A 27,466-nucleotide genomic window follows, 5' to 3' on the forward strand; every position below is an offset into this window, starting at 1 on the left:
CTATTTAAGCTCACGGATTCTGGGGGTCAGAACTTTGGGTGGGGCCCAGTGGGGCCAGCTGATTTCTGCTCTGTGGTGTCTGGGTCTCAGCCAGGAAAACTTGAAGGCTGTGGGTGAATCAGTGGCAGGGTGCTGGCATCATCTGAAGGCTCTGACATTTACATGTCTGGGTTGACTCAAAAACTAGGGACTGTCTATTGGAGCACCCAAATATGGCCTCTTCATCTGTGGCTTTCTCACAGCATAGTGGCCTCAGGGTAGTGAAACTTTTTATAGGATAGCTCAGAGCACCTAACATGAGTATTTCCAAAAAAGGGAGGAAGGAAAGGCAAAACCTGTATCCCATTATGGCCTAACCTTGGACATGTCACTACCGTCATACTCTATTGCTCAAAGCAACCATAAAACTACCCAGATTCAAGGTTAGGAGGTGGGTAAGAATTAGAGTCCGTGTTTTGTTGGGGGACTATCCAAATTACGTTGTAGGAAAACACGTGTGAAGGAAGATATTGTTGCATCCATTTCTGGAAAAATACAATCTGCTAAATCACCTTTTTAAATGGGCCAAAAGCAAAGAAATCACAGAAGAATCAGTTTAGAGAAATAGCAGTGGAAGAGGCCTTAATGAATACATAGTCTGAGAAATGAAGTCCTGAGAGGATCTCTCCTCAGGCTGGTAGAGCACCCAGGGCATTAGGCTGAGTGGAGAGAGATGGTCCTGTCTAGTTGCAATTCTATCAATTCTGTCAATTCCCAACTGTGTGTAATCTCAGGCTAGTAAGGCTTTTCACCCCCGAGAACTCTAACTTCCTCATCTTTAAAATGGAGGTAATTCTTGATCATGTTTCATCAGTGTTGTTGTGAGAACCAAGTAAAATATTTTATGTGAAGACAAGTAGGTTGCAAAAATGCCCACAAATTGACCCCCAGGTGGACAGCCCACTTTAGCAATGCAACAGCTGAAGGCCATGTATTTCCCGTTTATCTTTGCCACCTCTCTCTCCAATTGCAGCCCCTCTCCTGGTTTTGCTTGCCCATCTCAGAGATAGGAGCGGCAGATGGAAGCTCACAGAGGGCAAATGACCTAAACAGAGTCACACAGCCCACAAAGGTCAAAACCCAGATTGTTCTGGGATGCGAAGACTTGCCATCCTACAGTGCCCCAGCCCCTGACATTTTCTACAACAGGTGACTCTGACTTTAGCTGAGAAGCGTGACACAGATTACAGCAAGTTTCTAGAGTCACACAGTTACAGGAGGGTGGGACAAAATGCTGGTCCTCGTCTCATGGAGCCAAAGAATGAATCTCCCGGACAACAGAGTGAGTAAAGCAATGAGTTTATTGAGGGAAAGTATGAAGCTCTAGAGTGAGAGCCCAGGTAGGGTCCCAAGTAGGTAGCCACAGAGGATTTCTGTTCCTGACTCTATGGGGACCTTATCAGAAGGTTTGTGAGACTCCATGCATGGTGGGTCTGGAATACTTTTACCCTTTTTTCCCCCCAAACCCTGCTTCTTCTTCAGCCTCCCGCTTGCAGCTGCAGCCTGCCTCCCTGAAGATCCCTGATATCGCCCAGCCTAATGTTAACCCTTTCCCCACTCAACACTGCCTGGGTTTATACTCTAACTACATCAGCTATGTGACCTTAGGAAAGATCATTAATTCTCCCCCATGTGTAAAGTGGGAATAAGACTTCCCACATGGGGCTAAGTAAGCAAATTAACAGAAGGCTTTTAAAAAGTGCCTTGCACATAACAAGCGTTTTATGTTTGCCGTTGCTACAACCACTACTGTGTACTTAAGTATATAATAAGTGCTAAATATTTTAAGCTGAGGAAGTAACACCCAAGAATGTGGTGAGATGTAATGGCGGAAGTATCTCCTTGAAATGACAAATCCGTTTTGGAGAAAGATTTAAAAGAAGAAAACGACAAACTTCTACCATTTGTCAGCTTTAAGACTATGGAACTTCAGGCAAAATAAAGACCTATGAAAATCCGCCTCTGACCCCTACAGTTCCAGTTTTATTTATTGCCTCCATGAAGCCTGCAGAGACCATCCCACGCGGTACAGTCCTAAAAAGCCCAGCCAGATCACACAGCGCAACCCACCCACGTGGAGTCCCCTCCCGGCTGCTTCCGCTTCCACCCCTTTCCCCGCCCCTTTCCCATTCGGCGCCCTGGCATGACGTCATAAGTGGGCGCGGACTCGCGGAAACCAGAGCCCGCGCGTGCGCCGTGCGCCGGCAGCGCACCCGGGGTTGTGCGCTGAGTGCCGGCTGGGAGTCGGTGGGAGTCCCAGTGCTGCTGGGGGCGAGTCTGTAGCGTGAGGTGCCCTTGAGCTGACGACCATGAACCGCAGCCGCCAGGTGACGTGCGTGGCCTGGGTCCGCTGCGGCGTGGCCAAAGAGACTCCGGACAAGGTGAGGCCTGGTCGCTGGAAGGTAGGGGGAGCGGCCTCTTCGCAGCATCCTCGGTCAGCCCCGCCTGGAGAACCAGGACCCTCTACACGCGGCCTTGGCCTGGCTGCTGTGACTGGACGGGGTGAGGCCGGCTTTGGCCTGATTGTCGTGAGGAGGCCTGAGGCTCCCCAGGCCTGGGAGTTGGGGGCCGCGCCCCCTCACGGTCCCCTCCCCCGAGTCCAGCCCCACCCCCGAATTGGCCGGCACGTGGGCCTCTTCGGTGGGAGGAGGGCGGGGTATTCCTCAGAGTGGGAAATCTCCCCAAAGCCTTCTTGACAGCACCCTGGCTTCGCGCACACCCCAGTGCGTTTTCAGGCATAACGGGAAGAGGGAGCACGTGTGTGAAACCACTTTCCACTCCTGCGTTCGGAGGAGTGAGCGGGGATGAGAGGTGTAGGGTAGGAAAACTGGTGTGGAGACCATGATGCCGTGAGGCCCGGAGTTGAATAAGGAATTTCCTGCGGCGATCCAAGTGAGATGTTGATGCGGCAGTGGGGGATGAGAGGTAAACGTGACACATTATGAAGGAAAGACCTACAGAAGTTACAGAATGAGTCTGTAGTGGAGGTATGACTTAAGTTGTTCAACTGATACTGACAAGTGCTTTCTGCGTTTTGGGCATTGTTCAGGGTCTGGAGATAGGCATAAACAAAACAGAAAGATTTCCGTCCTTTATGGAGTTGACAAGTGCATGTATGTCAGTGGGAGTAAAGGAAGGGGCGGGGCGTTGGATTGAATGTAATTGGGCCCGTGATGACCAGAGATGAGAAGTGATAGGAATGTAAGTGGCTGGGACGTCCAATTAACAGGAATGAGGGATTGGAATAGTCCCCGGGAGGTGTAAATTCCACTAAGGCACAGACTTGCTTGTTTTATTCACCAGTGCTTGGCTCCAGTGCATATTTATAACGGGGCCAGAAAATGATCTCATTAGAAGTTATTGAAGGAGGTAATAGTTGTTAGTAAAAAGGGATATATAGGCTTTTAAAGGCTATATGAGTTCCAAACATGTCAACATACTGGAACCACTTGGGGGCGCTTCAAAAAATACTGATGCCTAAGATGTCTGTCTGGCTCAATTGGTGGAGCATGCGACTCTTGATCTCAGGGTCATGAGTTCAAGCACCCCCCACCCCCTATTGGGCATAGAGCTTACTTAAAAAATACCGATGCCTGTGCCCCACTCCCAAATACGTGCTGTAATTGGTTTGGAGTGTTCAAAGATTTCCCCCATGTGATTCTAATTGCCAATATGTTTGGGAACTGCTTGAAGAGTTTATAGGTAGAAGAGGTGAGTTTATGCTACAAAATCCCAGAGAAACCCAGATCAATGAGAATAATTAGAAAAATAAGTATCTTAAAAGGGGGGGGGGGCGGTGCCTGGCTGTCTCAGTCCGTTAAGAGTCCGACTTCAGCTCAGGTCATGATTTCGCAGTCCATGAGTTTTTGAGCCCCTCGTCGGGCTCTGTGCTGACAGCTCAGAGCCTGGAGCCTGCTTCCGATTCTGCGTCTCCTCTCTCTCTGCCCCTCCCCCACTAACACTCTGTCTCTCAAAAATAAATAATCGTTTAAAAAAAAAAAAAAGAAAAAGAATTATCTTTTTTTTTTTTTTTCAACGTTTATTTATTTTTGGGACAGAGAGAGACAGAGCATGAACGGGGGAGGGGCAAAGAGAGAGGGAGACACAGAATCGGAAACAGGCTCCAGGCTCTGAGCCATCAGCCCAGAGCCCGATGCGGGGCTCGAACTCACAGACCGCGAGATCGTGACCTGGCTGAAGTCGGACGCTTAACCGACTGCGCCACCCAGGCGCCCCAAGAATTATCTTTTAGTTAAACTTAAAAACCCTTAGTTTCTGGAACAATGGAATGTCACCCCTCGAGGATTTCCATGTTACTAGAGGTGGTTTAGTGCAAACTGAGTGAGTGACTGATTCATACAAGGATCCCTACCATAAGCTGAGCATTGAACTATATGCATAAACACACAATGACAAGTTGGTTTCTGTCTTCAGGGAGCTTACAGTTTAGCACTGATGGGGTGTTTTAAAAGGTACTGAAGCACTGATTAGGCAAAAGACTGCAGTTTTGAAGAGAATGATTCCAATTTTGTACAGGATCTCCCAAGTGGAGAGGATCTTAAAGGCAGCTAGAAAGATGGAACTGGAGTGTGGGGCTAGAGAAGGGGGAATTTGGGGTAATCAGTTTGTAAGTGGTAGTTTTAGTCTTCAGAATGAATGAGCTTCACAAGAAAGCAACAGCATGATGAGTGAATTGTTGGCAGTGAGAACCAGAAAACGAGCAGGGGAGCAAGGCAAGGATGGTTTGTTTAGGAATACCCACAGGGAAAATGAGAAGTAACCAAGAAGAAAACAGAATAATTAAAAGAAATGAGATGGGCTATCATAGAAGTCAGTTTATGCAAGTCAGTCTTTTTTAGAAAGTCTGGGAAGAGGTAGACTGAGCATAATTTTTTTTAACAGTTTGAGGTAGGAAAGGATTTAATTACATAAAGACATGTGAAAACTCCCATTTACAGTGAATTTAGAGAGTCTAGATTGAAGTTTAATTCTTGATGTCTTTTGAAGTTATATTTTACATTAGTTTGCAAACTTCTTTGTAATTCAGAGATTTAGAATGATTTCCTTAGCCATGTCTCAATGAAATGTTTGCTCTCTTACAGGTAGAGCTTAGTAAAGAAGAAGTAAAACGTCTCATTGCTGAAGCAAAGGAAAAATTACAGTAAGTTTAAGATTGTTGATAATCTGGGGCGCCTGGATGGCTCATTCGGTTAAGTGTCCGACTTCGGCTCAGGTCATGATCTCACAGTTTGTGAGTTCAAGTCCTGCATTGGGCTCTGTGCTGACAGCTCGGAGCCTGGAGCCTCCTTCGGATTCTGTGTCTCCTTCTCTCTCTGCCCCTCCTCAACTTGTGCTCTGTCTCTCTATGTCTCTCAAAAAATAAAAAAAATAAAAAGATTGTTGATAATCTACTTTCGGTAGACTTTAAAGTCTAGGTGAAGTGGAAGTCTTAAACTGTGATGACAGGTGGTCTTGTTATTGAATGGTACCATTTGGGTGATTTCTTTATCTTTTTGCTCCCTTGGCTTAGAGAAGAAGGTGGCAGTGATGAAGAGGAGACAGGCGATCCTTCGGAAGATGGCATGCAGAGTGCACGTACCCAGGCACGACCAAGGGAACCCCTGGAAGATGGTGACCCAGAGGACGACAGGACGTTGGATGACGATGAACTGGCCGAGTATGACCTAGATAAATACGATGAGGAAGGTGACCCAGGTTAGCATTCACTCACTTCTTCTAGTTTTTAATCACAAGCTTCGTGTATTAGATCGTGCTTCTAGTGTTGCAGACTTTTACTGTGAGATTTCGTTGTCCTTTATGCCAGTTAAATAATCTGGCTCAAGGCTCGGGAAGATCGTGTGTTTCCTAAACTAGTTTAGAAAATAAGTTAACCCACTAATTTAAAACTAAAAAAAACACAGTATCATATATTTTATTGTAAGTAGTGAATATAACCCGTAACTCGGGTTGGGGGATGGGCAAAATGGGTGAAGGGGAGTGGGAGATACAGGCTTCCAGTTATGGAATGAATAAGTCATGGGGAGGGGGATGAAAGTTACAGCATAGGGAATATAGTCACAGGTACTATAATAGCATTGTATGCTGACCGTCAGTAGCTACACTTGTGAGCATGGCATGATGTATAAGAGATGGGAAATCCCTGTGTTGTACACCTGAACCTAATGTAATACTGTGTTTCCACTATACCTGAATGAGAAAAAAATTTTTTAATCTGTAACTCGTTTCTCTTTGTGTTAATGAGAGAGGAGTTATTACCCCCATTTTACAGAGAAAACTGAGGCTTACACAGATGAAGTAACATTACCAGTGTGACACAGCTGCTGAACGGTGGAGCTGAGGGTTTTCTTGCTCTAAAGCCTTTATTCTCTCCGTGTACTTCATTAGATGCAGAGAATAGTGTTTTCCTTCGGACTCGGGGTTGTGGGCCCCTAACCTTGCTCCCATCCTGCTAGGACAGAGTGCCATGGGAATACAAAGAAAGGAAGAGCTAACCCAGCCTGCAGAAATGGCATTCAGAAACTGCTTCCTCATTATCCCCACACTATGTGGACTGTTGGCTCTTTCTCATCCAGTTGAAATTCCCATGTCTGTTGCCGGTCAAATGTTCAAGAGTGATTCGTCCTCTTCCTTAAAGTAGCTTCCCCCAGCAATTAGAGTATCTTTCTTCTCCTGAGTTTTCCATTATTTGGGGTGTACTCTGTGTCACCCTTGCAGATAATGCCATAAGAGAATGCCAGTTGGAAGTACGTTTAGTGGAAAAGGCACAGTAGTGGTTCTTTCAGAGTCCTATGGCAAATTAGCATATCAGCAGTTCTCAGAAATCTTGCAATAAAGAAGCCCATTTAACTTTGTGAAACTCACCATTTTTTAAATTTGATTTGGCCAGGCCACCCTTATTTGTATCAATTCTAGTGTTTTAGGGTAATTTTATCTCCACATTTTCAAGGCCACCTCTCTGTAGCACTTTTTAATAATAACTACAAGGAGCAAGTTAGAGAATCTGAGCAGAGTTGTAATATTTTCTAAGAGAGAGCTTCACAGTTTAATTCTTTTATTGGAACATTGTGAATACCAAGACTATCAGATACGCAGTCCAAGATCACATATAAATGGCTTTTAAATTCCTGTTGATTACTCAGTATTTCCTTTCCTGACTAGGGATGATCCAGTTAGTTATGAAATAGACAGTTGGAGTTTAGTCTAAATATTGGATACTGTAGGAAAATGCTTTCGTCAAAATGACTTACTGGTTTCAATTTATGAATTTTTACAGATACTGAAACTCTTGGTGAGTCTCTTTTGGGTCTTACAGTCTATGGAAGTAATGATCAAGATCCTTATGTTACTCTGAAGGATACGGTAAATACTTACATGGCTTTTCTAATTATGCTTCTTAGTAAGTCTTTGGGAACCTTACCAAATATATGCTTCTAGTTAATGACTTTTTCTTCCCACTTAGGAACAATATGAACGTGAAGATTTCTTGATCAAGCCCAGTGACAATCTCATAGTCTGTGGCAGAGCTGAACAAGACCAGTGCAATTTAGAGGTGCATGGTAAGTGGGGGACATCGCTTGCAGAAAGGTCCTCTAAGATTAAAATAATCACTATAATAGTTGCTATTATGAGTTTTTAGGTGCCAGGTCCTGCTAGATTTCGTTTCAGTTACATGGTTAATTACATATAGTCTACAGAAATTCTGGTCATTGTGCCTGGGCATGTGTGGTCTGGTCTGTCACTTTGGTATCTGGCTTTATTTATGGAAATAGGTCTTCTGGAAGGTGCTAATGGGGTTTTTAAATCTTTTATCTGAACATTTTTGCCACTTTTTCACTCCCCTCCTGCCATCCTCCCCTCACCCCCCACTGGAGAAAACCTAGAAGTAAAACAGAATGAAAATGCAGGAAACAATGATAGTCTCATTACCCTACGGTAACTTGTTGCCCTGGCTTTTTACTGCATTCTCTTTTTTGGGTATTTTCTCTCTATGTGGTAAAGATTACCTTCAAAAGACAGGTTTTTATCCTACTTTCCACAGTCAATTCAAATATTTCCCTTTTTGCAAAACATTTTATTTCTTCACAATAATTCAGTGCTAAGGTCTCCATTCCTCTGGTCACCTTTCCCAGTTCAAGGAATGTTTGTACCACTGCCAGAGGTGAATGTTTTGAATCTGAAGTAGGCACTGACTTGAATTTTTCATTTTCATTTGGATTTTTGTATCAGATGTATTTAATGTTGATATTTATTCAACAAACATTAAATAACTGTTTTCTAAAAAATAGACCTTCAGGATGTCTACAATATTCTGCCTCTAGATTTTCCCTTTTGTTTTTCTTGCCCCTTTTCCCGTGCACACATCCTCAGACATGTCTGTCCTTCTCCAACAGTCTTCTATTCATCTGTCTTTAAAATTCGAAGCTCTACAGATATTATCAGGCAAAGGCCTTTTATTATAGGAAACATAGCTGCATAGCTCAAAAATTAAAATCTTTAGGGCACCTGGGTGGCTCAGTTGGTTAAGCATCCAACTCTTGGTTTCAGCTCAGGTTGTGATCTCACGGTTCCTGAGTTCAAGGCCCACCTCAGGGTCTGCACTGACAGTACAGAGCTGGCTTGGAATTCTCTCTCTCTCTCTCTCTCTGCCCTTCCATCTCTCTCTCTCTAAATAAATAAATACACACACACACACACACAAACTAACTTAAAAAAAAATTAGGGGTGCCTGAGTGGCTCAGTCAGTTATGTATCTGACTTGGTTTCGGCTCGGGCCATGGTCTCACAGTTTGTGAGTCCAAGCCCCACATTGGGTTCTGTGCTGATGGCGCAGAGCCTGCTTGGGATTCACTCTCCTCTCTCTTTGACCCTCCCCCACTTGAACGCACATGCTCTCCCTCACTCTCTCTGTCTCTCAAAAGTAAACATTTTAAAATGTATGTATTTTTTAAAAATTAAGATCTTTATGTTTAATGTTTTTTGACATCTTCTAGGTTACTTTGTCACTTATTCGATTTCGTAGCTTGGATTTCTGGAACTCTTTAAGGCTGCCTGCAGGAAGCCTGTAGATTAAGCCATTTTAATCCCATAGCCCATTGTGGATCTATTTATAAAATGAAAAGGCTTTAAATAGCAGATACCTCAGTGTGAAGTTATTCTTCTAATGATCTTTGATCTTTATGTATTTCAAATGAAAACCATGTTGGTGAAATTTTTAAAAGACCATTTTTTTAAAAAAAATGTTGGCTCTGTGCAGCTATATCTCGCCATCTCTCTCTCTCTCTTTTTAAGACCAATTCTAATTTCAGAAAATTGAAACTGTTCGCATTTGCCATCGATTTTTATACATTCTATGTGAGCTTACTGGAGTCATTCCTTTGAATTTAGTATCAGGAGTTAAGTTAAATAAAGCAGTTGCATTCCCTCTTCCTTCTAAGCTAGGTCAATAAGGATATATTTTATTTGGATTTGGTTGGATCTCCAAATTATTCAGCATCTCTCTAATCAAGAATGAGTTCAAGGGGCGCCTTGAGTGGCTCAGTCGGTTAAGTGTCCAGCTTTGGCTTAGGTCATGATCTCGTGGTTCGTGAGTTGGAGCCCCACAGTGGGCTCTCTGCCATCAGTGCAGAGCCTGCTTCAGATCCTCTCTGTCCCCTTCTCTCTCTGCACCTCCTCTGCTCATGCACATGTGCTCTCTTTCTCTCAAAAATAAACATTAAAAAAAAAAAGAATTCAAAATTGCACTCTAAAGCTGATCTGAATGTTGATTTGACATGGTTAAAAGAAGATTGTTTTGAAGCATCCTTATCCTTTTTATCTAAAATGTAAGCTGAGTACATTGACCATAGTTGAGATTCTTGCAGGATCACAAGCTTATCATTTTGAACATATATCTCAATGTGAAGTCATATGGAAGTCACATGACATGGAATCTGCTGATCCCAGGATCTATCCCAGATGCAGAAGTTTGAGGACTTCTTTCTTTTTTAATTTAAATTCCAGTTAATATACAGTATAATATTAGTTTCAGGTATACAATATAGTGATTCAACGCTTCCGTATAATACCTGGTGCTCATCACCACAAGTAAACTCTTTAATCCCCATCACCTATTTTACCCTCTCTCCCCACCCCCCCTCCCCTCTGCTAACCATCACTTTGTTCTCTGTAGTTAAGAGTCTTGGTTTGTCTCTCTTTTTTCTCTGTTGCTCATTTATTTTGTTTCTTAAATTCCACGTATGAGTGAAGTCATACAGTATTTGTCTTTCTCCATCTGACACATTTCATTTAGCATGATGCTGTCTAGCTCCATCCATGTCACTGCAAATGGCAAGATTTCATTCTTTTTTGTGGTGGGGTAATGTTCTATTGTGTGTCACACTCTACATCTTTTGGGTTTTTTGGTTTATTTTGAGCGAGGGAAGGGCAGAGAGAGGGAGAGAGAGAATCCCAAGCAGGCTCCGCGCTATCAACACAGAGCCCTCTGCGGGGACTCAGACTCACAAAACGTGAGATCATGAGTTGAAATCAAGAGTCAGACTCTCAACCGACTGAGCCACTCAGGTGCCCCTATACCATATCTTTTTTATCCATTCATCAGTCAGTGGACACTTGAGCCGTTTACATAATTTGGCTATGGTAGATAATGCTGCTATAAACAAGAGGTGTTATAAATAATAAGAATTCACCATAGCTGCACTTTCAGTTTCATGGAGGAAGACTTTATTAATTATAAGGAAAAGGAAGTATAAGTAAACAAGAGGGAGAGAATTACAGTAAACAAAGAGGGAGAGGTATAGAGAACAGAGAAGGCTTAATACATCAAGTCGGGTACTTATAATAGCCAACCTTCCGGCTGGGGAAGCCCAGCAGCAAACAGCCTGGTTGGACTCCCAATTGAGGTTCCTGGGCAGAGTGTCCCCCAGGTGAGATTTCCAACTAGCTGCTCCCTAGGGGCAATATATATATATATATATATATATATATATATATATATATATATATATATATATATTACCACTCGGGTGTGATTTATGTTTAGTTATTAAGTTTGCCTAAGTGCAGTCCCAAGTAAGCTGTTTTTTCCTGTTTCTCTTTTGGTATCAACAATCTTAGGAGCCCGGGTGTCTGCATATTCCTCTTCCCTCCCTGATCCATTCCAGGGGGACAGGCTGGTCTGGCTCAGGGAAGAATGTGAGGCACATTAATCCCTCTTAGTGTCAGGAACAGAAGGGCCAGTTTTGATCCTGAGGCCACATACAGAGTGTAAGCCAACTAAGCCCCCATGATTGTGTATGTGTGGCTCCAGGAGGAAATGCATAAGTCACACAACATCTGTACAGAACACCAGGGTGCATGTATGTATCACTTTGTATTAGTATTTTTGTTTTCTTTGGGTAAATACCTAGTAGTGCGATTGCTGGATCATAGTAGGGTAACTCTATTTTTAACTTTTTGAGGAACCTCCACACTGTTTTCCAGAGTGGCTGCACCAGTTTGCATTCCCACCAACAGTGCAAGAGGTTCTCCTTTCTCCACATCCTCGCCAGTACCTGTTGTTTCTTTTTACAAGCTTTTTTTTTTTTTAATTTTTTTTTTCAATGTTTATTTATTTTTGGGACAGAGAGAGACAGAGCATGAACGGGGGAGGGGCAGAGAGAGAGGGAGACACAGAATCGGAAACAGGCTCCAGGCTCTGAGCCATCAGCCCAGAGCCCGACGCGGGGCTCGAACTCACGGACCGCGAGATTGTGACCTGGCTGAAGTCGGACGCTTAACCGACTGCGCCACCCAGGCGCCCCATGTTGTTTCTTACATCATTGTTTAGCCATTCTTACAGGTGTGAGGTGATACCTCATTGTAGTTTTGATTTGCATTTCCCTGATGATCAGTGATGTAGAGCATCGTTCCATGGGTCTGTTGGTCATCTGGATGTCTTTGGAAAAACATCTGTTCATCTCTTCTGCCCATTTTTAATTTGGATTATTTGCTTTTTGGTGTTGAGTTTTATAAGTTCTTTATATATTTTGGATACTAACCCTTTATCAGATACATCATTTGCAAATACCTTCTCTTATTCTGTAGGTTGCTTTGTAGTTTGTTTTTTTTTGTTTGTTTGTTTTTTACAGAGGGCAAGAGCGGGGAGAGGGTAAGAGAGAGAGAATCTTAAGCAGCCTCCACTCTTAGTGCAGAGTCCAACACGGGGCTCAATCCCACAATCCTGGGATTATGACCTGAGCCAGAATCAAGAGTTGGACGCTCAACCAACTGAGCCACCCAGGTGCCCCTGCTTTTTAGTTTTGTTGATTATTTCCTTTGCTGTGCAGAAGCTTTTTATTTTGATGTAGTCCCAGTAGTTTATTTTTGGTTTTGTTTCCCTTGCCTCTGGAGACATACCTAGAAAGTGGTCTGAGGAATCTTTTTAAAAAATCCTTGGCCTCTCTTAATAATGCTTCTTTCTAATAAAAAGCGTATTTGGAGGAATTTCTGATTGGGTTCTATTTTATCAGTGTTTCATTATATAATTTTTGAAAGACTTTTTAGTCACTGATTTTAACAGTATTTTTTGCTCCTTAACAGTATAACTGCGAATGATAAGGAGCTGATTCTTTTAGTTGTCCGATTCCAATAGTAGTCTCAAGAGCTTTATTTACATTGTTGGTCTCTAAATATTAAAGAAGCAATTTAAAAAATAAAAGTAATTTTCGACAAGCTTTGAGATTTCTAAGTACGAGTTCTTTCCAGTATTATTTTCTGTTTCTTCTTATAAGCAGATAGACCTCTAAAAGATCGTAATGAAGTACTCCCTACGGAGCCCTTATGAGTGTTTTCTGTAGTGGGCAGACCGGAAGGTAGGACCGTGTGAACAGTGCGCATGCAGAGTGCTCAGGCAGATGTCCATTCTCTGTCCTTGCTCCTGGCTCCTTGGAGCGCACCAGATGACAGGAATATATGAGATTTGCACAAGTTTTGCTGAGCAGTAACAACTTTGGAGGCTCCTTTTAATGCCATCAAATGTGTCTCACTTTAAGCCCATGGCTCCGGTAGGTTTAATAGGGAGAGTCTGGGGGCGCCTGGGTGGCGCAGTCGGTTAAGCGTCCGACTTCAGCCAGGTCACGATCTCGCAGTCCGTGAGTTCGAGCCCCGCGTGGGGCTCTGGGCTGATGGCTCAGAGCCTGGAGCCTGTTTCTGATTCTGTGTCTCCCTCTCTCTCTGCCCCTCCCCCGTTCATGCTCTGTCTCTCTCTGTCCCAAAAATAAATAAACGTTGAAAAAAAAAAAAAAATTAATAGGGAGAGTCTGTTCTTTTCAGTGGGATGTGATTTCTTATTCTCATGCAATAAAGTCTTATCCCAATATTTTCAGTTTATAATCAGGAAGAAGATTCTTTTTATGTGCATCATGATATACTGCTGTCTGCATACCCTCTAAGCGTGGAATGGCTGAATTTTGATCCTAGCCCAGATGATTCTACAGGTAACTAGAACAACTCAGATGGCTCAGTGTTCCTGTATGTGATTCCATAGCATAAGTCATGTGTCCTGTGTGAATGTTTTCACAGTTGATGATTTTTTTATGAAGTTAATGTTACTTTATGAAGTTACATAGTTCTTAAAACACAATCACTTAGTTGTTTTGAGTCTGCATGTGTCTGGATGTCAGATAAAAAAGAGGTGGCTGCTCCACTGAGGGCAGAAGAACAGGGCCTGACAGCATTAGCCTCTGTAGAACTGGGTGAAGTTTAAAAAAAAAAAAAGCCCAGCATAAAATAGCATGAAGTGTCCAGGAGTTTAATGGTATGACTGTTTTCAGAAAACATCAAGTAAAACCAAAATGAAGAGAGAATTAGGTTCTCATGTTGGTGTTTTTGGCCACAGCTGCACATTACTAGTTGCACCCCCTTCTCCCTAAGAAAGGTGAAATCTGGTAATGCTCCTACCTTACATCTTGTTGGCCAAGCTTATTCACATTCATGATCTGATTAGATCTTCCTCCTCACAACACGGGTGGAGGTGGCAGAGGGTTTTTGTTCTCCTGACTTAAGTGAGGACCCTGGGCCAAGAGACTGAGCCCTCGTTATTCAAATTATTGTCTAAGGACCAGCAGCACAGTATTGACATCACCTGGGAACTGGTCAGAAATACAGACCTAGGGCCCCCCGCTCAAGAATTTCTGAAACAGAATATGGATTTTAACAATATTCAGGTGGTAACACATGCATATGGAAGTCTGAGAGAAACCACTCTGAGCCGTTACTCAGTCTGCAGTACAGTATTTTTAATTATTTAAATCAAACACCTCGTTTCCTCCTGTAGGAAATTACATTGCTGTGGGAAATATGACTCCTGTTATTGAAGTGTGGGACCTTGATATAGTGGACTCTTTAGAGCCAGTCTTCACACTTGGAAGTAAACTGTCAAAAAAGAAGAAAAAGAAAGGAAAGAAGGTAAACAAGTTAATTACTTAAAACTCCAATGACAGAGATAAATTTACTGGTTGGGGGGACAAAGAGAACATACACTTTTTCAGTTAGACACTTTGGTGGAACAGGACAGATAGTTATGAAGTTACTGTAGTTTCTGGTTTCAAAAAGCCCGTCCAAGGAAAAACTGATCTCTGATTCCACAAAACTTCCATTGGTACATTATACATCCTTACACAAAACAGTTTACTTACTCTTTGGTTATGATCCTTTTTGATAGGTGGTAACTATTCTTGCTAATATGCTGGTTTTGAACTTTTGAAAAATTTCTATTTAGCCTTTAGTATGTTGAATTCCAAATACCCATGGTATTAATTTCTGTAGCTTTGAAAGCTTGACTTTGGGGGTCGGGGGTGATATTTATAGAACTGTACCACCTAGATTAAGAATGACTACAGTTTCTCTTCTGTAAGGAGTATTTATCATGGGTCTCTAATAGGAAGACAAGGTATTTCTTTATCTAGGTCTTCAAGCAAGTTTGCTTAAGATGGAACAATAACCTTAAGATTGAAAGAATCTTTCAAATTAACCCATCAATTACAGGGGGCACTTTAATACAAAAACTAACTAAACAATTATTACAGAGTTCCTCAGCAGAGGGGCATACCGATGCTGTCCTGGACCTTTCTTGGAATAAGCTGATCAGGTAAAAAGCAGTAACATTTGGAGGATTGTTAGAGACTGTAACCACTGTCCTCTCACCTCATGCCTACACCTGTCTCTGTGTTGTGCGTTGGGGTCTCTGTGTCCAAGTCTTCTTTCCCTTTCCTGCAGTATGTCCACTTGAAGGCAAGAGCTCTGTTGTCTGTGTCCTTGCGGCCCCCACACCACCTGCCAGCTCTACGCTTGGTGGGCGTTCAGGCTCGTTACATACGTGGCGAGCAGGTGCCCTCTCCAACACCACTGGAAAAATTGTGTGTGTTGCGGCATCCACGGTGCCAAACTATATCTCTTCCTGGGAGACGTTGCCCTCACTTCGTTTAGTTTTCACAAAATCTCACCCACATTTGTTAAAATCTATGTAATTGTGGTAAAATATACATAATATTTACCATTTTTAACTATGTTTTAAGTGTATGGTTTATTGTTACGCAGCCATCATCACCATCCAACTCCAGAACTTTTTTCGTCTTCCGAAACAGAAGCTATGTGCCCTTGAAACCAGCTCTCCATTCTGGCCACCCCCAAGCCCTACGACCCACCACTCTACTGTGTGTCTCTGAATTGACTCCTCCGATTACCTCATATGGGTGGAATCCCGGTACCTGCCCTTTTGTGACTGGCTTCTTTCACTTAGCGTGAGGTCATCCATGTTGTAGCATGTGGCCAGCTTTCCCTCCTCTTTAAGGCTGAATGATACTCCATTGTACATATAGCCCACATTTTGTTTGTCCATAAATCTGTCCATGGACACTTGGGTTGCTTCTACCTCCTGGCTGTTGTGAATAATGCTGCTGTTTTGCACATTGGTGTAAATAACATGGGTGTACCAATATGTGTTTTCAGTCCCAGATTTCAATTCTTTTGAGTATATACCCAAAAGTGAAATTGCTGGATCATGTGGCAATTCTGTTTACCTTTTTGAGGACCACTCTTCAAGTGCTTATTGGCCATTTGTATATCTTTGGAGAGATGCTGACTCAAGTCCTTTGCCCCATTTTTGAATTGAGTTGTTAGGGTTTTTTTTTTATTGAGTTGTAATTCTTTATTCTGGATAGAATCCCTCATCAGATTTACGATTTGCAAATATTTCCCCCCATCTGGTGGATTGCCTTTAACTCCTTTGATAGTGTTCTTTGATGCACAGAAGTTTTTAATTTTGATGTAGTCCATTTATTTTTACTTTTGTTGCCTGTGCATTTAGTGTTCTATCCAAGAAGTCTTTACCAAATCCTTGTCATGAAGCTTTTCCCTTAAAAGTTTTACAGTCTTGGGCACCTGGGTGGCTCAGTCCATTAAGCGTCTGACTTCAGCTCAGGCCATGATCTCACGGTTCACGAGTTCGAGCCCTGGGTCAGGCCCTTTGCTGACAGCTCAGAGCCTGGAGCCTGCTTCGGATTCTCTGTCTCCCTCTCTTTCTGCCCCTCCCCCACTCATTCATTTTTCTCTCTCTCTCAAAAATAAATAAAAACGTTAAAGATTTAAAAAAAAGTTTTATTACAGTCTTAGCTCTTGGGTTTAGGTGTCTGACCCATTTTGAGTTAATTGTTCCATACGGTTTAAGGTAAGAGTTCCACTTACTTCTTTTGCATGTTTCATCTGCATATCCTTTATATTCATCCTTAAACAACAGTTACCCCAAAAGACCATTTTCCTAATAGCATAGTCGGCTTAAGGGGCTACTAAGGCAAAGAAGGTAAGCATTAGGTTGAGGGGTAAAAACAAACTGGGTTGTCCGAGGCACATTTTCTTAGCATTTCTATTACACAGGATACTTTGGAATTGTGAGCATTCTGGGGAGGATCCCAGCGTGCTAGCTTACCAAGGGACATCTGCATCTCGTTTGTGTTCGGACCTCTTTAGAGTTAGAACCTTTTGGTGAAATGGACCCAAGAAAGTTATGTAGGTTAGTATCTCCCAAACTTAACCTGCCAGTCAGAATCTTCTGGGTGACCCTTTAAGGTACCAGTTTCTAGGCTCTCATCCTCTCAAGATTGAGTCAGATCTGGAGCAAGGGACCAAAAATCTGTTGTGCTTTGTTTTATTTTGTTTCTGAAAGCTTCTCCAGGCTTTGTCTAAATTGGGCCTGTTCCTGATGAATGGGCAGATAAATGAGATCGAATATGAGTGTACCGTGCTTTGAGGAACCTGCTCATTTACAGATCTGAGCTGTCACAGTAATTACAAAAACTAAATTTTTATTGTATAGCAGCTGTTACTTTGGGTAACTGGAAGTTTGTTCTGATGGAACAGCCCCTCATCATCAAGCTGATTCCACAGTCCCTGTCCCCAGCCACGGTGGCTCCCTCTTCCCGCTCACATTCTGCCAGCCCCCCTGCTCCTGTCCCTCCCCGTCTGCGCTCACGTCTCCCTCACTGCAGTGCCTCATGTGTCTTCATCCCGAAACTCTTCTGCTTTCTCCATCTTATTTTAGACCTGGGTCTTCCTTTACCCTTTCTTTACCAAAAAGGTGCAGAATGCTTTTAAATACTTTCCATCTTCTGGTGCATAGGGTTTGGGATCATGGTGAAGAACAACATGCTGATGTTGTCTTTGTTGGGGACCTTGGTTTCTCCTAAAATGCTCCCAGTGACCAAATGCATGTTCTCTGCTCGTACTCTTATTGAAGAGTGCTCTTCTTGGGAATGGGTAGCAATTGGGAGTTTTGTGGGGGGTATTTATTTTTAAGCCTCATACAAGAAGAATTTTAATGTGGAAGGAATCTCAGATGTTTGAGAAAGGACTGGGATGAGAAACAAATGTACCATAAAATTCTTAACTTTCTGCTGTTGGCAATCATTGAATATAAATAAAATATTGGGAATTTAACATTTAGTCTGTGACATGCCGAGGACTTAAAACATTAATGACTTGTTTATGGGACTTAATGTTAGAAGGTTTGAAATTCATTGAGTAGGGGAAAACGCTAACATGATCTGAATACACATGATCATCTTAAAGAGAACCCTACCCGTGTCACTGAAATGGGAGTAATAAAAGTGAAAGCAGTTTGTATAATGGAAATACTTCTTGAGGAAATAATATCCAAAAATGAACCCATTGACATTTTAAGAGCATACTAGTTTTCTGAACAAATACTACTATCACTAATGACTTGATTCTGTATCAAGCCATGTCAAACTAGATACTGAAGAATGAGCTTTCAATTTCAGGAATATCTATATTTTTACAAGGAGAAAAGGCGGGCAACTAACATCAGGGGCCTACTGTATTCTGGTCATTCAGCCATGTGCTTGAATAGTAATAACTTTAAATTGATTGTAGCATTCTCATTGGTAGGCAAGGGGGTGTGACTGACTTTTAAGTCTTTAGCTAAGTCTTATAGCTAATAAATGGCAGCACCAGAAATCCGTCTCAGGTTTCCTGGGCTCCAAGCCTGTGTTCACTTGTAGAACTACATTATTAGTGCTTGATCCCTAAGAGATCGGCAAATTGGTTTTTCCTATTAATAGCATTTAATGCTTTTTTTGTAAAAAAAAAAAAAAAAAAAAAAAAAAGTTGAGGTATAAATTTACATGTCCTAAAATTCACTCTTTAAAGTGTGCAATTCAGTGATTTGGAGTATATTCCCAAAGTTGTACAACGATCATCACTGTCTAATTCCCTAACATTTTTATCCAAAAAGCAATCCAAACCATTAACAGTCATTCCTCGTTCTCTTGTCCTTCCAGCCCCTGGCAACCACTGATCTTTCTGTCTCTATGGATTTGACTGTTCTGGACATTCCTAGAAATGGAATCATACCATATGTGGCCTTCTGGGTCTGGATTCTGTTACTTTGAATAATCTTTTCAAGGTCCATCCTATTGTAGCATTTATCAGTACATCATTCCTTTTTATTGCTGAATAATACTCTCTTGTGTGGATATACCATATTTTGTGTATCCATTCACCAGTTAATAGACATTGGTTTGTATTTGCCCTTTGCCTATTATGAATAATGCTACTGTAAACATTCATGAACAGACTTTTGCACAGACCTGTGTTTTCATTTTCTAGGATATATACCTAATTGCTAGGACATATGGTAATGTGTGTACCGTTTACATTCCCACCAGCAAGGTAGCTAATTTTTCTGTTTTGCTGGCACTTCCTGTCTTTCTCATTATAGTCATCCTGTGAGTATGATGGTATCCCATGTTTTCATTTCCCTAGTGAACAACTTTTCACATGCTCACCGGCTATATAGATCTTTCGAGAAATGTCTGTTCATATTCTTTGCCCATATTCTAATTTTGTTATTTGTCTTCTATTTAGTTGAGAGTTCTTTATATATTCTAGAATCAAGTCCTTTATTATCAGATATATGATTTACAAATATTTTCTCCCATTCTGTGGATTGTCTTTTCAATTTCTTGATGGTATCATTTGCAATACAAAAGTTTTTCATGTTGATGATGTTTTATTTATACCTCTTGTTGCTTAGGCTTTTTGTGTTATATCTGAGAAACCATTGCCTAACCCAGGGTGCAAAGATTTATACCTCTTTTCTTCTGAGAGTTCTATAGTTTTAGCTCTTATATTGGTAGTCCATGATCTCTTCTGAGTACAGTGTGAGATAGGGGTCTAACTTCATTCTTTTGTGTGGGGATATCCAGTTGTCCCTGAACTATTTGTTGAAAATACTGTTCTTTTCCCCACTGACCAGTGAATAATATGAACCTTCTTGTCAGAAACAAATGACCATAAATTTGAGGGTTTATTCTTCATTCTATTGTGTTCACCTGTGTGTCCTTAAGCCAGTAGCACATTGTTAGGATTATTGTGGCTTTTCAGTCCATTTTGAAATCCAAACTGTGAGCTTATCAATTTTGCTCTTCTTTTCCAAGATCATTTTGGCTATTCTGAGTCCCTGGCATTTTCATATGAATTGAAAAACCAGCTTGTTCATTTTCTGCCAAAAAAAAAAAAAAGTTTGCAGGGATTTTGAAAGGGATTAATTGAACCTAGATCAGTGTGTAGATGGCAGAATTTCTGTCTTAACAACATTGTCTTCCAATCCATGAACATGTGATATCTTTCCATTCATCTAGATACTCTTTCTTCCAATAATCTTTAGTTTTGTATTTAAATTTTGAATTCTTTTTAAAAATGTATTCTTATGTGTTTCATTCCTTTTGTCGTTATTGAAAATGGAATTCTTACATTTAGTGCTCTTGACTTTAAAAAAGGATTACCTGATTTTTCTCCTCCCTTTCTCAGAAACGTGTTGGCAAGTGCATCAGCTGACAACACTGTAATTCTGTGGGATATGTCCTTGGGGAAACCAGCAGCTAGCCTTGCCGTACACACAGACAAGGTATGGTGATTGAGTGGATAAAATGGATTCTAAAAAAATCTGGGACACATATTGGCTACAAATAATCCCAAACATTTATGTATGGCTTTTTGTGAATTACAGAATGCTTTGACATACTGTCTTAGTGGATCCTCACAGAGCCCCGTATGATATAATTAATTACCCACCTTAGAGATGCAGACATGAAGACAAAAAGATGAAGTGACTGGAAACACTAGTACATTATAGCATGTTTACCGAGACCCTAAAAAGAGACAGGGGTGTCAGTCACCAGATGAGGTTAAAGAATGTAACAGATGTGTTACTGCAGAACTCGGGGATCTAATGTGCTGGTGTACATTGTGGGGCTTCCGGAGTGTGTGGAGTTGTCCAGGTAAGCTTGGCCACTCCCTGTTTTGTTCTGCACATATTTAGCATTTGAGGGACATCTGCATTCTGTGAAACACAACTTGAGAAATGCTGCATTATGTCTTTTAAGTGACTGCTTTTATTTGAAAATGTGTTTTGTCCTTTTGACTATGTAGTGCGTTTGTTTCTTTAAATAGTACTACATTTCAAAGGAAAAATTTATGGAAACATTGCCAAATTGATTCTGTTGAGTATTAAGCAGTTTTACCAAAACCAAACAAACATAGATCTGTTTTTGTGTTTCCTTCTTTTAGGTCCAGACTCTGCAGTTTCATCCATTTGAAGCACAGACTCTGATTTCTGGATCCTATGATAAGTAAGAAAACACTGCAGGAGTTGTCCCTGTTGTTTTTATCCTCTTGATATGATTTAAAAAGTATCACTTGATACTCAGAATATATTACTGAGTGTTTAAACTTTTAGTAATACTTAGTTTTCCCTTTCAACTTTGGTTCTTTCAGTCTGCATGGGAATGTGTTTTTGTCATAATAATGTAGTTCCTAACTAGCAGCTACTTTGATTTTTAGAGGGTGTATGAGTTAGCCATTGCTACGAAACAAGCTATCCCACAATTCAGTGACTTAAAATAATAAACATGTATTTCCTATACCACTGCAACATTGAGCTAATCTAGGCTAGATTCAATCGGAGGTCTGCTAATCTTGGCTTGTTTTGGTAGGGCCATGAAGATTCATCTCTCCTTGTGTTTCACATCCTCGTGGGACCAGTGGGCCAGCCCACACATGTTCTCAGGCTGAGGTCAGAAGCTTAAGCAGAGATACCAAGGCCTCTTGAGACCTAGGCTCAGAACTAGTATACTTCTGTCTTGCTTTCTTGGCCGAACGAGATCACATGGAGCAGGAAATTAACTCTGCCTTTATGGAAGGATTCCAGCATTATTGACTGAGGGCATGGATTTAGGGACAGGTGAAGAGTTAGACCCATTACAGTCCATCACGGAGGGTTTCTAGTCATGCGTCTGCATCTTTTTATGGATTGGGTCTGAAGGTAGAGATAGGTAATAGAAGCAGAAACCAATTAGCAGTCTTTGATTCCTTCTTCTTCTTCTTCTTCTTCTTTTTTTTAATCTATTTTGAGAGAGAGAGTGAGCCCAAGCAAGTATACTTGGGGAAGGAGCAGAGAGAGAGGCAGAGAGATAATCCCAAGCAGGTTCCACACTATCAGCGTGAAGCCCAACATGGGGCTCATACCCACAAACCAAGAGATCATGACCTGAGTCAAAGTGAGATGCTTAACTGACTAAGCCACCCAGGAGCCCCAGGGTCCTTATTTTTTTTTTGAAGAGTGATAGGTTTATATTTTTTGGTTGGGATTCATTCAGAATCACAACGGTGTATCCATTAGCTTCCCCCAGCACAGAAACCTACTTGTAGAGAGTAAATGTAGCTCAAACATGGGTTATCTGGCTCTGAGCACTGCTGGGAAAGGGGAAATTAAGAAGTTGTCCTGTCTTTTGCAGATAGGATTCATCTTGTAAGTGGAGGGTTCAGCCTGGAGACAGTTAAGGCTACTGTGATATCCAGAGCCACCAATGCCTTCAAGTGGTAGAACCAGAGTCTGCCAGTTAGTGAAAATCAATTCCTCTTTTCTGCTTTTAGAACCTTAAAACTGTCTGTAAATAATTGGATCTCGAGTTCGCAGGGTTGTTTTATTACCATTTCATTATAAATAAACATACAACATATAGAAGAATTGAGCTCTTAAAACCCTGACTTTGCTTGTCTGTGTTCAGGTCAGTGGCTTTGTATGACTGCCGAAGTCCAGATGAAAGCCATCGGATGTGGCGTTTCAGTGGGCAGATTGAGAGAGTGACTTGGAATCACTTTTCACCTTGTCATTTTTTGGTAAGACTACATACTACTGTTTTGCTTATCCAGGTTGCTAATGACTTATTTTTTTAAGTTTATTATTTAGAGAGAGAGAGAGAGAGAGACTATGGGGGGAGGGGCAGAAAGAGAGGGAGGGAGGGAGGGAGAATCCCAAGCAGGCTCCACACTGCCAGCACAGGGCCTAATGCAATGCAGGCCTTGAACTCAAGAACCTTGAGATTATGACCTAAGTGGAAACCAAGAGTCGGACGCTCAACTGACTGAGCCACATAGGCTAGGCGCCCTAGTAACAACTCATTTTAATTCCACTGTAGAGAGAATTTCTGAAAAGCTTTTTCTGTTGTTTTGTTTTCTTAAGTAGGCTCCATGTCCAACATGGGGCTTGACCTCATAACCCTGAGATCAAGAGTTGGCATGCTCTGCCCACTGAGCCTGCCCTGTTTTTCTGTATTAATCTTGTGAAGTATTTAGATCTAAAGATAAAAATAATAACATTCCACTGACATTTCAATCCATGGAGAAATAACATCCCAGCTTTCATCCAGAAGATTAAAGAAAGTGTGGCACATCCATATAGTTCCTAACTTTCGTAAAGTACATATCTAGTGCTTTATAAATGAGAGAACAACCGCTTTCTTAAATATGTGGACAGTTTTGATAAGGTTCCTGGAACAGTGATTCTGAGAACATTTAATCTCAAAGGTGCTCAGAGGTGCAGTGTCGCTCCCAGCTGTTATCTGAAGCCAGACTCCACTTAACTGTGATCGGGAGTGAGGTCCCGGTTGTATTTGAATGCCGTATTGTACATTGGCTCTCGACACTCCAGCACACATTTCCTGAGGTTATTTGCTGACAAGTTGTCATTGGTACTAAAATCACAAATATTTAGGAAGATGGGAAGGGATTACAATAAAATGGTGTAACCACCTTCCCACGCCTCCCAAGGATGAGACTTCTGTCCTCTTCTGTTTTTGTCCCCTTCCGCAGCCCTGGCTTCAAGACTGAGTCACTTGTCCTTTTTTTCTCCTTTTCCTCTAATGGCTCTTTTGCCCTCAGCCCATATATAGGCTCAAGTCTCTCCCATCCTTGACTAGGTCTGTCTCTTGGTTCCTTCTTTCCTGTCCCTTTCTTGGAAGTGTAACAACCCCCTGCTGCCTTCCAGTCCTTAGGGGATTAAACCTTTCCACCAAAATGTTGACACCATTCATCACTTTTCTTCAGAAACACAATTTCCTTGGCTTCTCTGACCTCTGTTATGCCCTTCTCCCTCTGATTCTTCTGTGAGTTCCTCCTCAACATGTACCTTAAATGACTCTGCCCACCCCCCCCCCCCCCCCCGCCCCAGGCCTCTGTTCTCTTGGATCTCACCTCTGCTTCCACATCTCTAACTGTAGTCCATACCATGACCAGCGCTTTGTCCTCATACCCAACTGCAGAGTTGTCTAAGAGGTGGATTAGTTCACGTAGGAACAAATTCAGCTTGTCCACAAGTAAATTTTGTAATAAGCTCCTCAGGTAATAGCTGGGTTTCATTATAACTTACATTGTTTACCCATTGCTAAGTTTTATTGCCATGTAGCATGATCTTGCCCATCTTCTCTTTCCAGGCCAGCACAGATGACGGCTTTGTGTATAATTTGGATGCACGTTCAGATAAGCCAGTTTTTACACTCAATGCACACAATGATGAAATCTCCGGTGAGCAAGAATAGTGTTTCATTTCTTTTAACTTAATGATAAAGTAAATCTTCATGTCAGAGTCTGAACTGATCTTTTATCTTCCTTCAGGTCTTGATCTAAGTAGTCAAATCAAGGGTTGTCTTGTGACAGCATCAGCAGACAAATATGTGAAAATCTGGGACATATTAGGAGACAGGCCAAGTCTGGTTCACTCTAGAGACATGAAAATGGTAAGACTCTCTCTGGGCATTTTTTCTGCTTTTGACCTGTATTGTCATCTTTCCCTAGGAATCACTGCATTAAAGAATGTGGATTTGTTGGGAAGTTAATTTTGAGCTTAGTTCAATTTGGTGCCAGGTTTATGACTTAATCTTTTGATTTCCCCTATCTGGCTCCTTTCCCACCTGACATGATTAACAGTTGCTTGGTAAGAAGAGTGGAAAGAGGCTTGTCTGGGACTCAAGTGGAATGGCCACGGTTTTCTTTTTTTAACTCTAAATTGAGGACCATCCCAGGAAAGCTTGGACCATTAGGGCATTGCAGCTATTAGGGTCAGCTTATTTAAGCACTGCCTCTTTGCATAACTAGTTTTGACTGCACTGAAATTGATTAGCATGTAGTAGGAAAAATTCAGAAATAACCAGAATTCATTTAGCAAATATTTAAATGCCAGGCACTGAGTTATATAATTGCATATGCAGATGTTTACAAACGTATGTGAGAAGGTAGGTTACAGACACAATTACATGGTACTATCCCATGCTTATATTTGAATGCTTAAGTCCTTACGAGACCTTGTCCCAAAACATGATGGTGATTATCTTAGTGATTTTTATACTTTTTCATGTTTGTATTTTCCATAATGTATATGCATTACCTAGTAATAAAGGTAAAAAAATTATAAGTTTAAAAAATGATTCAATGGTGACCCATAGTAACATCGTTGCTTAAAAGGGAAAATAAAGTTTCTGGGAATACTGAGCAGATTAGAGACCTGAGTGGTCAGAGTGCACATATCCTCACAGAACAGCCGTATCATGCCGAACTTGTCTGGCTTCATTTTGTAATATTCCTTCCACCTTGACTCTGAACTACTTCATAGGCTTAAAAGAGATACTGGTGAATTGGTTCTCTGTTACCATTCAGATAGGTTCATATAGATAGGAACAGGGCTTTACATTGGGGTTTGGAAAGACTGAAATCATTAACCTTCTGTTTTCATCTTCCCAGGGAGTTCTCTTCTGTTCTTCCTGTTGCCCCGATTTGCCATTTATTTATGCTTTTGGAGGTCAGAAGGAAGGACTTCGGGTCTGGGATATAAGCACAGTCTCATCAGGTGAGAATCTTAATTTCCTTTTTCTGAACGAGTGCTCTGTGGGCTAACACAGAGTGTGTGGCTTGAGTATATTTGGTAGATCCAGTGTTCATCCTGTAATATAGTCTGCTTGGGAAACAGACAAGATCACATTTAATTTGGAGATGTTCATATTCACAAATAAATTTGTCTTCATAATTTAAATGTAAACTGCTTTAAAAATATTTTATGACAAAATTTGAATTTCTAGAAAAGCTGGAAGGAAATGTAACATGGTCTCAAAGAACAGCCCTCCCCTTCCCAGTGTGAATCATCTGCCTTTTCTCAACTACTTCATACAAAGTCCTGCCTTCCTCAAGAGACCACTCACCTCCCTTCAGGGGAACCTGGCCACTTATTTATTATTTGGAGTTAATCTGGTTTGTCCTATAAACACAGAAGACATAGCTCCACTGATTCCTGAATCTTCCATGTAGAGAAAAGGTCCTAAATCCATAAAAAGTTCTCTGCTGGTTATGATACATACAGAGAAAGATGAAAGAAGAGACACTTTATCAAGGTGGATTACATAATCCAGGACAAGACAAAACACAGAATAAATGGTAGACCAATCTAAAACACTATTAACATCATTCAGAATGTTACCTTGGACTTCTTGGTAATTTCATTTCCCATTTATAAAGCATTAAATATATTTTCATAAACTAATTTCCACACTAGGGCAGAGAATCATACTGTTCATCTCTGCATCTCTATTTTATATTATAGGTTCTTAATCTTCTGATCTGGTAATTTCTTAACTATTTGTGTTTTAGTAAATGAAGCATTTGGAAGACGAGAGAGGCTTGTTCTCGGCAATACAAGAAGTTCATCTATTAGTGGCCCTTTTGGGAGCAGGAGCTCAGACACACCAATGGAGTCTTAATGAGGATCATAAACTTTTTATTACTTTAACTCCGTTTTTTAAAAAGCTAGCCTAAAAACATCCATGTATGGCTACAGCCATGTAGTGACTGAAACAATTTCATCTCCTACTGCCAGACATTTCTCCTGCAGCTATGGGGGCAGCACAAACAGGGTTGATCTTTGTGCTTGCCTTTTAAATGTGGTGTTTAGGGCTCCCACTGCATTTCTTAAAAAACAAAAAAAGTCTTTAAAAAATAATTCCTTAAATATGCCATCTGTCATAGGTAACCTAGGTTTGTAAAATAGTCATTTATGGAATTTTAGAAGAACAGTGATTTGGCCAAGATTTCACACTAGCCATGAACACCCAGGAATTGTTCTTCCTGAGTTGATTGTTCTCCAGTTGATGTTCATGATTTTAGAAGTGTTCTCTATGCTACTCATAAAGTTTAATCACTAAATTAAAAATGGCCTGCCTTCCCCGCCCCCCCCCAGCATGGTATTCATTGTTATCAAAGACAGGGGGCACAACATTATGATGGTATCAGTCCAACAAGAGGCTAGAACATCCGTAAATATCACAACCTAAGTATATAAAGCAAATATTAACAGACCTAAAGGGAGAAATAGTAATACAACAATAGTAGGGGACTTTGGCCTTAACAGACATGTACAGAACATTCCCTCCAGAAGTAACAATACACATTCTTCCCAGGCACACATACCACATGTACCACAAAAAGCTTTAATAAAAAATAATTTCCACACTAGGGCAGAGAATAAATTGCA

General features: G+C 41.3%; 1 protein-coding gene across 1 annotated transcript; it reads left to right on the plus strand.

Moving 5' to 3' along the window:
• The first annotated feature begins 2,195 nt into the window (after nt 1–2,195).
• On the plus strand, nt 2,196–27,171 carry PWP1 (PWP1 homolog, endonuclein). The gene is made up of 15 exons (XM_045466206.1): nt 2,196–2,420; nt 5,142–5,200; nt 5,570–5,754; nt 7,334–7,419; nt 7,520–7,616; nt 13,422–13,532; nt 14,372–14,502; nt 15,123–15,184; nt 20,422–20,518; nt 21,181–21,242; nt 22,680–22,791; nt 24,384–24,474; nt 24,565–24,686; nt 25,687–25,792; nt 26,587–27,171. Exons 1-15 carry the CDS (start codon nt 2,349–2,351, stop codon nt 26,694–26,696), a joined length of 1,503 nt encoding a protein of 500 aa, XP_045322162.1. The 5' UTR covers nt 2,196–2,348; the 3' UTR covers nt 26,697–27,171.
• Nucleotides 27,172–27,466: the final 295 nt, after the last annotated feature.

This window comes from Leopardus geoffroyi, chromosome B4 (assembly GCF_018350155.1).
Source record: "Leopardus geoffroyi isolate Oge1 chromosome B4, O.geoffroyi_Oge1_pat1.0, whole genome shotgun sequence".
NCBI classification, from domain to species: domain Eukaryota; kingdom Metazoa; phylum Chordata; class Mammalia; order Carnivora; family Felidae; genus Leopardus; species Leopardus geoffroyi.

What these genes read in the sequence shown, in the direction of transcription:
- PWP1 (XM_045466206.1), top strand. Translation starts at nt 2,349, where the DNA reads ATGAACCGCAGCCGCCAGGTGACGTGCGTGGCCTGGGTCCGCTGCGGC. An exon ending in GTGCAATTTAGAGGTGCATG is followed by an intron (nt 7,617 to 13,421) that starts GTAAGTGGGGGA and finishes CAATATTTTCAG; the next exon opens with TTTATAATCAGGAAGAAGAT. An exon ending in TATAAGCACAGTCTCATCAG is followed by an intron (nt 25,793 to 26,586) that starts GTGAGAATCTTA and finishes TTTGTGTTTTAG; the next exon opens with TAAATGAAGCATTTGGAAGA.